The 16,528-nt window shown below is 43.8% G+C and overlaps 1 protein-coding gene across 2 annotated transcripts in view; it reads left to right on the top strand.

Annotated features, from left to right (window-relative positions):
- Window positions 1-16,528, top strand: part of GNAL (G protein subunit alpha L) — a 90,920-nt gene that overhangs the window by 43,086 nt on the left and 31,306 nt on the right. For both annotated transcript variants that reach the window (XM_061170356.1, XM_061170357.1), the window contains one exon: window positions 15,260-15,357. In XM_061170356.1, coding sequence (XP_061026339.1) covers window positions 15,260-15,357 — 98 coding nt within the window. The remainder of the gene's footprint in view (window positions 1-15,259; window positions 15,358-16,528) is intronic.

Genomic DNA, 16,528 nt, shown 5'->3' on the forward strand with positions numbered 1-16,528 from the left:
ATAGACACCCAGGTAGGAGGAGAGACCAGAAGAGCCATAAGGGACCCTATTTGCCTTCTCAACAAAAGGCTCATTATCAAGAGATCACGCTTGTTTGTTTCAAATAAATGAGCTGATTTCTCTCCTGGGTGCTTTTCTTGGTAAAACATTTTAAAAGCTTTCAAAAAGGAAAAAGAAAACACAAACCGATAACCAACTCCACACAATCTAAATAAGATGCTACACCCGTATCGTATCCCCTCCCCCCACAAGAAAATCAGCGACTAGAGCATGTCTTACCCATTTAGGTAAGACATCGTCAGTAGAGCATAACCAGGTTAGCTTGTAGGTATGTCACCCAGATTTGGGTGGCTCCCTGGTATCATGTCTCCCACGCAGTAAGTTAAGCCAGTCTCTTCAAGGCTCCTGACTGTTACCACCTTCATCGCTCATGTCCTGCTGATTCTTTTTTTTTCTTTTTTTTTATACATTTTATTTTTGGCTGTGTTGGGTCTTCGTTGCTGTGTGCGGGCTTTCTCTAGCTGCGGAGAGCGGGGGCTACTCTTCATTGCGGTGCGCAGCCTTCTCATTGTGGTGGCTTCTCTTGTTGCAGAGCACGGGCTCTAGGCGCGTGGGCTTCAGTAGTTGTGGCTCGCGGGCTCTAGAGCGCAGGCTCAGTAGTTGTGGCGCACGAACTTAGTTGCTCCGCGGCATGTGGGATCTTCCCGGACCAGGGCTCGAACCCGTGTCCCCTGAATTGGCAGGCGGATTCTTCACCACTGTGCCACCAGGGAAGTCCCCCTGCTGACTCTTTGAGTTTAATTCTACCTCCTTTGGAGACCTTTCCAGTCTGTTCTGAAATGGGGCGATCTCGCCCTTTCCCGAATTCCCGCAGCTTTCACTTCCTGTGGCTCTCCTAGTTGGCACTCCAGCTTTGGTCATTATATTATATCCAGTACTTATTGCCCTTTATAGTTGCCTAATTATTCGGTATATCTGAGCTGCAATCTCCTTACTGAAAGTGTTAACTTCTTGAGACCAGGAGTCGTGGCTTATTCTGGGGGTCCCTCTCCCCAGCTCCTCGCCTCATGCTGGGCACATAATCTGCAAAATTTCAAGCTCCTTGAGGACAGGGACCACCACTCACTCACTCACCTCACTCTCCCCAGTCCCTAACACAACACCTGCCACAGAGCTGAAACTCAGTAAACATTTGGTGAATGATTGATTGTTGGCACTTAGGGGATACTTGGGCTTTGAGGACAAGTTTTGAGGGAGAAGGTCATCCTTGTTTTAAAATGTCTTTGACAAACTACCATCACGGTGACATGACGATGAAACTTCCGTATGAGATTCTTCATAGTCCATTTGTGGGAGAGAGAGCACTACAAAAATTTTTAATAAGATTAGGCATGTTTATGTAGTATGGACTTGTTATAGTATTGAAATGTGTCATTTTCCAGCAAAAATTCATGTGAATTTGAGAAATAATCTAGATTGAACTAACCCTGTAACAACATACATAATCTCACACCATACACAAAAGTTAACCCAAAATGGATCAATGGCCTAAATCTAAGAGTCAAAACCATAAAATGCTTAGAAGAAAATATAGGGATAAGTCTTCATGACCTTGGATTTGACAGTGATTTCTTGGATATGACACCAAAAGCTCAAGCAACAAAAGACAAAATAAATACATTGGACTTGATCAAAATTTAAAATGTTTGTGCATCAAAGGACATTATCAAGAAAGTGAAAAGAAACACACAGAATGGGAGAAATATTTGCAGATCATATATCTGATAAGGGTCTAGTATCCAGAATATACAAAGAACTCTTACAACCCAACAACAAAAAGACAAACAGCTCAATTTAAATATGAGCAAAGCACAGCAAAGGAAACCATAAACAAGACCAAAAGACAACCCTCAGAATGGGAGAAAATATTTGCAAATGAAGCAACTGACAAAGGATTAATCTCCAAGATTTACAAGCAGCTCATGCAGCTCAATAACAAAAAAACGAACAACCCAATCCAAAAATGGGCAGAAGACCTAAATAGACATTTCTCCAAAGAAGGTATTCAGATTGCCAACAGACACATGAAAGAATGCTCAACATCATTAATCATTAGAGAAATGCAAATCAAAACTACAATGAGGTATCATCTCACACCGGTCAGAATGGCCATCATCAAAAAATCTAGAAACAATAAATGCTGGAGAGGGTGTGGAGAAAAGGGAACACTCTTGCACTGTTGGTGGGAATGTAAATTGATACAGCCACTATGGAGAACTGTATGGAGGTTCCTTAAAAAACTAAAAATAGAACTACCATACGACCCAGCAATCCCACTACTGGGCATATACCCTGAGAAAACCATAATTCAGAAAGAGTCATGTACCAAAATATTCATTGCAGCTCTGTTTACAATAGCCAGGACATGGAAGCAACCTAGGTGTCCATCATCGGATGAATGGATAAAGAAGATGTGGCACATATATACAATGGAATATTACTCAGCCATAAAAAGAAATGAAATGGAGGTATTCGTAATGAGGTGGATGGAGTTAGAGTCTGTCATACAGAGTGAAGTAAGTCAGAAAGAGAAAAAGAAATACAGTATGCTAACACATATATATGGAATCTAAGAAAAAAAAAAAAAAAAGGCCATGAAGAACCTAGTGGCAAGACGGGAATAAAGACACAGACCTACTAGAGAATGGACTTGAGGATATGGGGAGGGGGAGGGGTGAGATGTGACAGGGTGAGAGAGTGTCATGGACATATATACACTACCAAATGTAAAATAGATAGCTAGTGGGAAGCAGCTGCATAGCACAGGGAGATCAGCTGGGTGCTTTGTGACCACCTAGAGGGGTGGGATAGGGAGGGTGGGAGGGAGGGAGATGCAAGAGGGAAGAGATATGGGAACATATGTATATGTATAACTGATTCACTTTGTTATAAAGCAGAAGCTAACACACCACTGTAAAGCAATTATACTTCAATAAAGATGTTTAAAAAAAAAAAAAAAAAAAAAAAAAAACCAAGTAAGGAAGAACATGAGAAAAAGAAAAAAAATAAAAAATAAAAAATAAATATGAGCAAAGGACTTGAATAGACATTTCTCCAAAGAAGATGTACAAATGGCCAATAAGCACAAGAAAAGATGCTCAACATCATTAGCCATGCAAATCAAAACCACAATGAGATACCATTTCAGACCTACTAGAATTGCTATAAGGTTTTTTAAAAACTTGAAAATAACAAGTGATGGTGAGGATGTGGAGAAATTAGAACCCTCATATACTGCGGGTGGGAATGTAAAATGGTGGAAGGCAGTTTCTTAAAAGGTTAAACGTAGAGCTATCATCATATGACCCAGCAATTCCAAAATAATTGAAAGCAGGGAATTGAGGAGATCTGTAAACTAGTGTTGATAGCAGCGTTATTCAGAATAGCCAAAAAGTGGAAACAAACCAAAAGTTCATCAACAGATGAATTGATAAACACAATGTGGTGGATCCATACAATGGAATATTACTCAGCTACAAAGGAATGAAGCTGTGACACATGCTGCAATGTGGATGAGCCTTGAAAACATGCTGAGTGAAGGAAGCCAGACACAGAAGGCCACGTGTTGTGTGATTCCAGTTGTATGAATTATCCACACTAGGTAACATCCATAGAGACAGAAAGCAGATCAGTGGTTGCCTCGTATTGCATGGAAGAAAGGATGGAGAGTTACTGCTCTGTGGGCAAGGGATTTTCTTTCGGACGATGGAAGTTTTGGGACCTACAAATAGAGGTGATGGTTACACAACATTGTGGTTCTACTAATGCACACTTTAAAATAGTTCACTTTCTATTCTGTGAATTTCACCTCAATTTTCTTAATCTTTTAAAAAGGCGTACATAAGCAGGCATCTAACAACGTCTGTGCCTACCGTCAGGAATAATTACCTTTCTTAAATTTCTGTTGAGTGAAAAATAGATTAAAGTAACTTATAAATATTGCATTTTGACCATGTATTATTCATGCTAAGCTACAGATTTGAGGATAGTGACCAAGAAGCAGATGTAACGAAAAGCCTTGTACTGAAAGTGAAATCAGTTTTGTTATGAGGAAAGTCCTGCTCAGGCCAAGAGAAGGGGACTTTCCAGAAAAGCTTATTCACCCAAGCACTCATGACACAAATATTTATTGAGCTCTTACTAGGTGTCAAGGACAAAAAACATGAAGATCCCTGCCTCGTGGGGCTGACAGTGTAGCAGGGGATACAGAGACTAAGTAGGACATAGTGAATGAGTTAATTGCAGGCTTTAGGAAGTGCTGAGTGCTGTGGACACAGGAACAGTCAGGGCAGCGGAGGGGCCTGGGCGTGGAAAACTGAGGATGGTTAGAGAGGGTCTTATCGGGAAGGGGGTTGAGGAGGCCCCGAAGGAGAGGAGGCAGCCGCACAGCGGGGCTAAGGCGCCGCCCGGGTGTGACTGGGAGGCCAGCATGGCCGGAACAGTAACCGAGAGGGAGGGCAGAATAGGGACAAGATGCTGGACAGGCCACGGAAAGGGGGCTCCAGAGAAACAGGGCTGGTGTCACACAGGGACCCTGAGCGGACAGGCCGTAGGCGGTGAGCACGGCGGTGACCCCAGCGGACTGCTCTGTGCAGCCCCAAAGATGTGGCGGGTGGGAGGCGCTTGCAGTCATCAGGTGAGAGAGGCCACTGGTCGGAACCCGGCAAGCGGTGGAAGTGGAGCCGTGGTGATGGATTTCATGTGCCTGTGAGACACAGGAGCGTCCAGGTGACTTCAGGGCTCAGTCTGAGCCACCGGAGAGACACAGCCTCCCTCCGCCAAGTTGCAGGGCAGGTATGGGGGGTCAGGAGCTCGGCTCCGGCCGTGTCGAGTGTCCGGTGTGCACTGGACATCCGGGGAGAGGCCAGAACTGCTCTTCACCTTCAGGTAACAGGTTCTTCTGAGGAAGGTGCTCATGGTCGCAGAGTGAGGAGATGGTGCTCAGATACGAGATCCCGGGCGGGTCTTCGGAACAGTCACCGCGGTGAGCCGAGCGGTGCAGAATCATCACATGGACCACTTATGTCATCAAAGCTTTTTCTAGCGTGGACCTGGTCACGCAGTTCCCTGGAAGGTTAGGAACATTTTTCTTGTCTAGGAAGAACGGTGGGTTTTGGATAAAGATTACAAGAAAAATGTTTCTTCTTCCTATAATTGTCAGATGCCTTCTTTGATTCCCTCTGGACAGTGCACTTGCCAAACAAATATCATTTTCTTGATATTTAGAGTCAAGTTAGCAAAAAATTAATAAAGATCATGCTTCTTATGGGTTTTCCCCCGAGATCCTGTCGTCACCACTGATGTAACTGGCCTAAAAGATTGAGAGAGTAAGAGCAGAAGCCATCCATTTACAGGGTTTCTTGTGTCACAGACAGCCCCTTGGGCTGCGCTGATCTCTCCTGTTCCAGACCATCGTGGCCAAAGTCAGCTCAGGAGGCAAATGAGTGGGCCCAGGAGGGAGGCTTCCTTGTTGTCGGGAGTTGTCGGGAGCTCCAGGAATGTCAGGTCCATCTGTGTTCAAGTTTAAATCAGAAACACATTCAAGGGCTGGATGAGAGTGACATCTTGTAACACTGGCTGCACTGTCTGCCTCCGTTGGGGTAAAACAACGTTTAATAAAACTGCTAAATGCTGAGATAAATTAAGCTTGATGAATCAGAAACTCCAACTAGTAACTCTTGTAAAATTGTTCCAGATGTTTCTCTTGGGAAAGGAGGCCCTCTCCTAGGTATATGCCCAAGATAATTAAAAACCCACATTTACTCAAATACCTGTACACGAATGTTCACAGCAGCACTATTCACAACAGCCAAAAAGGGCAACAACCCAAATGTCCATCGAAGGATGAATGGATGAACCCACGTGGTCCATCCACACAGTGGGATCTTATTTGGCCATAAAAAGAATGAAGCACTGACCCATGTTACAACCTTGAAAACATTATGCTAAATGAAAGAAGCCTGACACAAAAGGTGACATATCATATGAGTCCCTTTTTAATGAAACATCAGAACAGGCAGATCCGTAGAGACAGAAAGTGGACTGGTGTTTGCCAGGGGCAGAGGGAGGTGAGAATAAGGAGTGACTGCTCATAGGTGCAGGGTTTCTTTGGGGTGATGGACATGTTCTAAAGGTGACTGTGGTGATGGGTGCACAACTCCATGAATAAACTAAAAACTACTGACTTGTACACTTTAAATGGGTAAACTGTATGGTATATGCATTATAGGTCAATAAAACTGTTCCATTAAAAATAGACAGAGGGAAAATATAAAACTTAAAATCAGAGAGTCCCAGAACTGGAAGAAATCTTAAAGGTGATCTCATACAAACACATGAGTGTAGAATATCAAGGTCTTTGTGTTCTTTGGACAGTTTTCCTTCCATTTTGTGTCTGGTGCCAGATTCGCAGCTGCTGCAGGTTTGCACAGGAGATCTGCGGTGCCTTTGAAATCTTTTATTTCGTGGAAACGTGAATCCTCTAATCCCTCCAGGAATGCACCGCGGGTGTTGCGTTCCCATTTAGCCATTGGTTCCTCTCAGGGAGGCTGCATATTCCCACTGAGGACACCCTCAGCCTGTTGTAGGGTGTCGGGTACACGTGCAGCTTAGTTAATTACTAAGATCCCCCTTAGTAACTGGGGATCGTGGGCCTGCACCCTGGCCCAGCCCACTCCCCTTCCTCCTCCCCGCCCCCCAGCTGCCTACGGGCTGAGCTGGGGTTCTCCAGGGCCCCGGGGACCCCCTCCCGTGTGGGTACTTGGAGGCTTGGCTTCCAGGCGCCCTTCCATGGGGCTGCACACGTTCTCCTACAAGGGCTTGGCCCTTGTTTCTAGAAAGCAGCTGCAGTCCTGTTCAGCCAGCCCCACTCCCTCTCCAGCTGTAAGTGCAGGAATCTGGGGGCCTTGCGGCGGGGAGCGGGGGGTCTGGGAGCCGGGGCAGCCCAGGCACCAGAAGCTCAGGGTGCAGCTCAGTGCAACAGCAGTGCCCTCGGGGCTCCTGTCCCTGAGGCCCACTCTTGGCCACCATAACCTACCTCTTGCTGGTGATCTGGCCCTTCCCTTCTTGTGTTCAGAACCCGTGCCCCCTCCCCAGCACCTGGTGTGATACCTCATGCCCGTCGGTGTCCTGAAGCTGTTTCTGGAATTCAGTCCTCAAGCCTGCATGGCCTCCTGTTCCCTGCCACGTGCTTCTCTGTGAGCCTGTTGGCACCTGGCGGCCTTGTCATGATGCTGCCAGATCTGCAGCCCGTGTTCTGGCCCTGTCCTTGTGCCCAAAGCCAAGAACTCCCTGACCCTCCCCCCAGCAGCACTTCACAGGTCGGTCCTCACCTCTTGGCTGTCCTGAGGCCTGGTCCACCACCCCCCCTTCTAATTTTGTCTTCCTGCTACCCTCTCACCGCCTCCCTCCTGCCCTGGCCCCTCACGTGCACATCCTCACCCCCCTCCTCCACCTTTCGGCCGTGTGCTCATCACTCCAGCTGAAGCTCCAGCCTCTGACCAGAAGAACCCGTTCTGTCCCCAGGGAACAGGACATAGTGGTCAGAGTGAAGAAGCTCCCCCGGCTGGGACATGAACCCAAAATCTGTGCTCAAACAGAAATATCATTTTAGGATTCCTCATTAGGCACCTCTACTATGTTTTACACTAAAATTTTCCCAAAGAAATATGTATCTAATTCTACAGCCATTGTCAGTAGGAATATACCAAACCCACTTTTACAGACATTTGCTTTAAATCTAACCTGTTCCCAAAAAGAGGGCCTTCTCCCTCCATTTTGCCTCTCAGCACGTAAAACAGGACTCAGAGTGACTAAGAAGACCAAGAATAATACCTCCAGGTGTTACATAATCAAGCTTGATGCCACAGAGAACTTTTGTCAGACAACTTGACAGAGCCTGTCTGGAAGCAAAGACCAAAGTCGTGATTCTTTGAGTCTCTTATCCGTAATAAAAATACATAATTATTTTATTTCTGTTCCCACACAAATAAGTTTCTCCTGTGAGTCTCTTTGGCATGCTTCAAGTGCACAAGTTTCTCAGAGAATTAGGATTTTAGAGAGAGACTCTTAGGTATAAGAGTGGGAGTATTGTGAAGGAGAAAATCAAAAGCTAAAAAATTAATTTTGTGGGGAAAAAATACTTAAGGAAAATTATATGTTCCCATCACAATGGGGTAGATTTATTTAACTCTCTACTATGGGTCATGGATCTAATTACTAGAACTTTATACTTATCAGTTGTTTTGTGAAACTATAATTTGGAAATAAAAGGTAGAGTCCTTAGACAAATCTTACTATATCTTTAAAAAAAATTTTTTTAAACCAAGTGCAAGAGCAGCAAAACCCATGCAACCTGGCCATGGTGGGCAGCAAAGGCCCCTTTGGCTCAGTCCCCCTGAACCTTGGAACCACAGGGAATTCTGATTCTGCCCCAGCACTTGTGGGTCATGCTTCAGGGAGAAAAGAGACAGGCCAGAGCTTTGTGGGTAACTCTCTGTGCTCAGCTACACAGGAAGGAAGTGAAAGCCTCGGGAACTAATACATGAAATGAACAAGGTTGCTGGATATAGGATCGAATACAGATGTCAACTGTATTTCTTTGTACTAGCCATGAAAAATTCCAAAAATGAAATTTTAAAAAAAATGCACCTTCAAAATAACATCCAAAAAAATTACTTAGGAAAAAAAACCTAACAAACAATATGAAAGATGTATACACTGAAAACTAGGAAACATCACTGAGAGAAAATAAGACACAAACAGATATACCATGTTCATGGATAAAAAGCTCCTTGTTGTTAAGATGGCACTTCTCCCCAAAGCAACCTAGAGATGCAGTGCAATTCCAGCCAAAATACCAGCAGCTTTTCTACAGAAACTGACAGGCCAGTTCTCAGACATATGTGGAAATTCAGAAGACCAAGAATAGTCAGAATGATGTTGGAAAAGAACAAAGTTGCAGAACTTAACACCTAATTTTAAGACTGACTACAGAGCTACGGTAATCAAGATGGATGGAGTTGGCACAAGGATGGACATGTGGGTCGGTGGAACAGAATTAAGTCCAGGAACAGACCCACGTGTGTATGGTCAATTTCAGCAAAGGTACCAAGGTCAGTTTCAACAATTCAATGGAGAAAGGGTAGTCTTTTCAGTAAATATGCTGGGGGAAGCTGCATATCCACATGGAAAAAAGTGAAGCATGACCCTTTCCTCCCACCATAACCCCAGATTAACTCAGATCATAGACCTAAATCTAAGAGCTAAAAATATTAAACTTTTAGAAGAGATCTTGGAGAAAAAACTTTTTACTTTGGGTTAGGCAAAGGTTTCTCAGAACACAAAAACACGTAAAAGTGAAAAGCAAAAACTGATTAATTAGGGACTTCCCTGGTGGTCCGGTGGCTAAGACTCCACACTCCCAATGCAGGGGGCCCGGGTTCAATCCCTGGTCAGGGAACTAGATCCCACATGCATGCCGCAACTGAGGGTTCTCACACTGCAACTAAAGATCCCGCATGCCGCAACTAAGACCCGGCACAGCCAAATAAATAAATAAATATTTTTTTTAAAAAACTGATTAATTAGACATCATCAAAATTAAAAACTTTGCTCATCAAAAGATGCTTAGGAAAATTAAAATGCGAGCCACATTGGGTGAGAAATTGTTGGCGAAACCTGTAGCTAAGAAAGGATTTGAATCCAGGCAATTTTTTAGAATATTTTACTCTTATGAAAAATAAAACAATAATAAAAAGACATACAACCCAATTTTTTAATGGGAAAAATATTTGAACAGACAGCTCAAAATGAAGATATGCGAGCAGCCAACAGTCACGTGAAATGATGTCCACCGTCATTGGCCATTAGGGAGATGCAAACTCAAACCACAGCCAGATGCCACTACACACCCGTTAGAATAATTAAAATCAAAAAGACTAACAAAACCAAGTATCGGTGAGGTTTGGAGGAACTCGAACCCCTACCCATTGCTCTTGGCAGTGCAAATGGAATGGCCACTTTGGAAAACAATTTAGCCATTTTTTAAAGTTAAACATGCACCTGCCCTGTAACCCAGCAATTCCACTCCTGGGTATTAACCCAAAAGGGATGATAATAGAAGTCCATACAAAGCCTGGTACACAGATATTCCTAGCAGCATTACTCATAACAGTCAAAAACCATAAATAACCCCAATGACCATCCACTGGTGAGTGAGTAAACAAACAAAATGTGGTCTTATCCATACAATGGAATAGGACTCAGCAGGTTTTTTTTAAGCTGCTAAAATACATAACAAAATGGGTGAATCTCAGAAAAATCAGGCTAAGTGAAAGAAGCTAGACACAAAAGACTATATGACTTCCTTTATACAAAATTTCTAGAAAAGGCAAAACTATAGAGACCAAAATAGATTGGCAGTTGTCTGAGACCAGGGGAGGGGGGAGATGGTGGAGGGGTTCTAAGACTTGGCTGTGTTGGTTGGGTGCGTGACCGGATAAGTAAATAGGTGAATTTTAGGGCATATAAAGTATACCTCAAGAGGCTGTTAGAAATGATTCTAAGAATAGTTAAAGTTGTCTGTCACAGGGGGAAAAAGGCGAGTGTGGTGTATATTGTAAATGTGGGTTTGCTCTCACTGGTCTCCAGCCATGAGGAGCTGCTACAGAAGAGAAGGAGGAAGCTGGCCAGGCCCTGAGGCTGCTTCCAGATCCAGGCTGATCATGTCCTAGTCAGAAGGCTCGGGCAAGTACAAAGGATCCAAGATCATTCCCATTTCATCATGTGTAAAACGGGAGCTGCATCACCTGCATGGCAGGGTATTTGAGACTCAAGTGAGCCCTTGGCCAAAGACCCTGAGAAGCTTGCCTGGGACCCACGAGGCCCCAGGAAGAGCCAGGGTGACGCCACTTTACGTTTGGTTACTTGCTGTGGTTGTCACCCACGGAGGCCGTGCTTCATGCTGGGAAAGACTCGGGCTTGGGGACCCCTGATTACTGGCGACACTTTATTTGGTTTGTTTAGCCTGGTCTCTGAAAGCTGTTTCTAAATAGAATTTGAAGCATCCTGTATTAACTTAGACCTGAGGATGGACAGAGATTATAAATAACCAGGCGTGACGGATCCCACACAGACCTTCAACTTGACATCCACCAGATATCTGAAAAAAGAAATGACAGAAACCTATTAGATCGTTCTGCTCCCTGAGGGGTAAAACTGAGTGGGTGTATTTTAAATGAATCAGACCCAAACTTGAGCTTTAGAAAATTCTACTTAAATGGCTACTCTCCTGACTGAAACTGCCTGTTTCTGAGGCCCATTTGATGGTGGTGGTGGCTGTTGTTCACTGCATTACCGTGGAAAGTTCCGGTAATCATTTATTTTTGCTCCAGCGTGTTCCAGAAAGGATTTAGTGCCACTCACAAAGTTATAATACAAGTTAATTAAAAAAAACAAAGTATGGCAGAAGGAAGCTAGGAACAGGAGAGTGAGTGATGTGGTAGCAGAGGTGAAGTTGGTACCCAGAGCATAAAGGCAAGGTCTACACACAAGCTGGGACCAACCCCCAAACGGGATTTCTGAGCTTCTTGGCGGTCAATTCAGTGACATAAATGAAAGCAGCAGAAAAGTCACAGGATCCCAGAGGATTAAAAATTAAAAATGAAATTGGTAAAGCATTTTCTTGAGAGATGCAAAAAAGTATTACTGACACTAAAATTAAAGAGGAATATTTTCCGTAAGACATCCTAGGAATAACATTTTTCACTCAACCCAGTAAGGGTTTCCGCCACCCTCAGGACAGAGCACCACATGTCGGAGCAGCTCCACCTGAGACCTGGGTGCCCTCCAGGCCACTGGACGACATCTCTTTCACCAGATAAGAAATATTATGCTTTTGATTGTTATGTCCAAAACAAAAAGTGAATCTTAAGTGTCAGTGTAACCAAAAGTTGTTTTATTGTATTACATTAGCAGAGAAATCATGCAATAATTTTTTTTTTACATTTCTTATTGGCAGACATTTATTTCTGTTTTAAAGCAGTTATGAAGAATTTTAAAATTTTTTTAAAAATTGTTACTCACCTGAGAATTCCAGGCTAGCTTTGAGTACACTTTATACCTACAGGAAGGCGTAAACAGCAGGACGAGAAGGAAAGTGCTGTAATAGGAAATGGAGGAGTTGGGTATTTAATTTTAGTTTAAATTTTGATTTAAACATCAAAATTATGCTATGAAAATTTAAAGCCTTGCTTTTTAAAAGTAGGTTTAATTTGGTATCATTATCATGTTTATTTTCTATAACACAACTCAAACTCCTTTGAATAAGAATGACATAAATGACCATGTATTTCAGTTGCTAAATATATGAAGATCACAAGGTGATTCTCAAATTCAATAATACAGAAAAAATTAAAAAATGTCATTTAGTAATTTTCTTTTTATGCTCTCAGTGTCTCTCAACTCTCAGATGTCAAAAACAAGTGAGACTTCACTGTGAATCACCTTTTCTTTTCAGACACACACACACACACACACACACACACACACACACACACCCACTGAAATTATTTTTATTTAGTATTATTCATCTTAGTTGCTAACGGAGGCATACCAAAAGTATTCCTCATATTTATTTCCCAGTTGTTTTAACAAATGTATTAGAATTCTAGCCAGGCTCTGGACAAATGTTTGAGCACAGCTAAAGAAGCTGCAGTGGTTAATGATTTTACAGAATCATTTCTTTACTGGTTTATGTATTTTTATTTGAGATTGTGGTATTGTGGCTATGACTTCTAAAGCTTTATCTTTTAGAAATAATGTTGAAATAAAATAATATGGTGTAAGAGAACTGCTATTAAATAATAAAGGTGGGAGAAAAGGGCTGAGATACAGATAAAAGAGAATAGCCACTTGATGAGTGTGGAATCTGCCTGTGGGTAGTGAGTGCCCAGGGGGCATTCTCTCTCCTTGTGTAAGTTTGACATTTTCCCTGATAAAAAGGTGAAGGGGCCACAGCAGCAGCAGCCCTGGAATTTTCCACGAAGATCTGAGAACTCCTTAAAGAGTAAACGTAGGGAATCCTGGGGACCTGGCCGTGGTCTAGCCCCGGGTCTTGTTTCCCAACAAGGAAGACAAAGCAGCAGATCGAGCCTGTTCTGTCTCCTCCGTGTTGTCCACGGCGCCTGCTGTAAGATCCCAGTGCCCACGGTTCCTGTCTCAGTATGCTGTCGGCATGTCCCCAGGAACCGTGCATTTTGTTTCTTGGGTCAAGCACCCTTCTGTGACTCTGTCTCAAAGGCTTCTGCTCAGACTATTGAAGAAAAAATGATTCTGGCACTTGTTAAAGAGAGTAAGGAACTTTCTTCCAGGACCACTGCACAGGGGTTTGCAGTAGGGGGAAAGTGGGGCTCAAATCCCAATATCACCGTGACAGGGGCATGACTGCCCTCCTGGACCATCCGGATAATAGCACAATAGAGTATTTCTCTTTAGACGTGGGTGTGTGTGAGTGTGTGTGTGTCTGTGTGTGTCTCCTCATTTGGCTCTTTGAAGGAAATTTTTCAAGGAAGCCCACAGACTCCTTCACTGGAGTGATGGGAGCGGCCCTGGAAGATTCCGGAAGGAAGCATCAATCCAGGGACACAGGATAAAATCTGAGGGTCCAGCTCCTCTCCTTGGCGTGGAGACTGTCCCTTCCTGTCACCTGTGGGCAGTTTGGGTTTGTTGTTGTTGAGGACAGACAGGCAGACACGATAGATACAGAGACGTGCGGCACAAGCTTACAAGCTGTTCCCGACACTGGGAGTCAGGCTGGGACGCACGAGAACCGGGTGAAGCTGCACTCAGGGCCCCCTGCTCCCCCTCCCAGGTCTTATCCCTGATTTGTACTCATAATTCTGTGTTCCTTTTTTTCAAAGAGGGTCCACAAGTTGTATAAGCATCAGGCCCCTCAATACTTGGATCCACCCTTGTATGGAATCATGAACCAACTCAGGTTTTGTTTTTTCCTGCAAAGAATCTGCGCTGATTCTTAGGGAGAGCAGCCTCGACTGCTTCCTGGCGGGGTCACCCCAGGCCCTCTCCTGCAGAGCAGAGATGGAAATCGGTGCTTCCTGGTTTGAGAAGGGATATAAATATTCTAACAAAGAGTTTTGTGAAAATGTATGTAACTTATTTTATATTTAGCTGCTAATGTATAGTCATCTGCTTCCATAGCACTGTTCATTTAATTTGGATAATTTTGGAAATACGGATTCATAGAGCCACCTTTACTGAGGTAGACAGGCTCCTATTTCAGAGACTGCTGGTGCCGTAAGGGATAGGCCTGCGCACAGTGTGTGAACCAAAAATCCCAGTTCACGCTTAACTCAGAGTTTCTAAAAAGGTCAAAAACAGTAAATCACTATCCCCAAAGGGTGTAATTTTACAAGTTTCTTTCTTATGTACCTAATGCTTTGGGGCTGAATTTAACCCGTCTGCTCAACCATGTCTATTCATAATCGTGGCTCACCTAGAAAATTTAAAAGAAGCAGCTAAAACAAAACTTGCCATTGTAACAAGCATGTTTTTTTTAATTTATTTTATTTATTTATTTATGGCTGTGTTAGGTCTTCGTTTCTGTGCGAGGGCTTTCTCTAGTTGTGGCAAGCGGGGGCCACTCTTCATCACGGTGCGCGGGCCTCTCACTATCACGGCCTCTCTTGTTGGGGAGCACAGGCTCCAGACGCGCAAGCTCAGTAATTGTGGCTCACGGGCTTAGCTGCTCCGCGGCATGTGGGATCTTCCCAGACCAGGGCTCGAACCCGTGTGCCCTGCATTGGCAGGCAGATTCTCAACCACTGCGCCACCAGGGAAGCCCCTAACAAGCATGTTTTTTCACGGCTGAAATGGCCATTCTGCTAGTCGGGTCATTGAGTCCTAAGAACTTTAAATTCTTAGTTGTATTGATAGTTGGTGAATGTCATTAATTTTTGACTTGTCATTTCCACTTTGGGGAACTTTCTGGAACAATAAGAATGTTTGACTAGTAGATTGAGTGGTGAGATCTGGGCCTTCCACCCCATGTGTGGAGTCGACCTCCACGAAGAAAACAATTTATGCACTCCCTGCAAATGTTTTTGGCATTTTCTTTTTACTTTTAACTTTTGGAAGAAGGTAACACATGGGTTTTCTTATCTGTAACTTTTTCAAACTTCAGGAATTCTTCGATCACGTGAAGAAGCTCTGGGATGACGAAGGTGTGAAGGCCTGCTTCGAGAGGTCCAATGAGTACCAGCTCATAGACTGCGCCCAATAGTGAGTCTGTCCGCGAGGACCAATCCGTGCTGCCCTCCCAGAATCTCTGAACTTCCTTAAGTACAAGGAACGAATAATTAACGACTCATTACAGAAACCAGCTTTTAACATAAGCTGAGTTTAGTAGATGCAAAACTGAAAATCCAGCAGGAGGCAGTGTTTCAGGGAAGAACCAGAAGCAGTTGTATTCATTTTACCTCGATCTTTGTATTCAGTTCTAGTCATTTTTTGCCTTCTATAGAGTTATAGCCATGTTCATAAATTATAACATACTTAGATATTCATTACTATATTTTAATTTTGGAGCCAGGGCCCCCAAATTAAAATTTAAATAATCCACATCTGCAGTCAAGCTGAAACTCTTACTTAAAGTAATGAGATCATCCTACGCACATTTGAAGTAGACTAGAACCTCAAGAGTAGATGGTAATTAAAATAATAAGTAAATATTTGATGAAAAAAATGTATGAGGAGAAATAAGCAAAGGACTCTGGTGCCAAGGCTGGCTCATTGTTTTTCCCTGAGATTCTCATTTTCCTATTTCCTATCTTTCGCTATTTTAGATTCAGTCTATAACTATTAGAGCATAATGGTTCCCAGAAGAAGGTTAATCAACGAGTTTTAGCTGTGTTTGCTCGTAACAAAAACTGTATTTAAAGTTTGTCTTAGATAACTCTTTGGGCAGCAAGAAATAAGCTTTTTTACATTTTAAGTCTGTAAACTCTAAAAATCCATACTTGTGGAAAAGGTTCCAGAAGTGTAAAACCTGGGAATTCACAGTATTTGGGACCAAATCTACACTATTTAGAACTACACTGTGAATACTGACTAAGGACAGGGAGGTGGGGCTGCCCCCGGCCCCTCCTCACCCCTCGGAGCTTAGACTCCATCACCTGTCACGGGCGAGGGGTGCTGAGCGAGGTGGGCAGGGCCCAGGAGGGGACGCAGTCATGTCCCCAGCACTGACAGGAAGCGGTGTGGGCGCCCAGCGGTGATGGAGGTGGCCGTGGACAGGCGAGAGGGGTCGAGGGGCCACACCCTCCCAGGCCAGGGAACGTGGATTTTTGTCTGGACGCAGCGAGTGGCCATCGGCTGGAAGAGTGAGGCTGTCAGGTCACTCTGGTGCTGCGTGGAGGGTGAAACAGAGGCGGCAGAGACCCGTGGGTGCACC

This window comes from Eubalaena glacialis, chromosome 15 (assembly GCF_028564815.1).
Source record: "Eubalaena glacialis isolate mEubGla1 chromosome 15, mEubGla1.1.hap2.+ XY, whole genome shotgun sequence".
In the NCBI taxonomy this organism is placed as follows: domain Eukaryota; kingdom Metazoa; phylum Chordata; class Mammalia; order Artiodactyla; family Balaenidae; genus Eubalaena; species Eubalaena glacialis.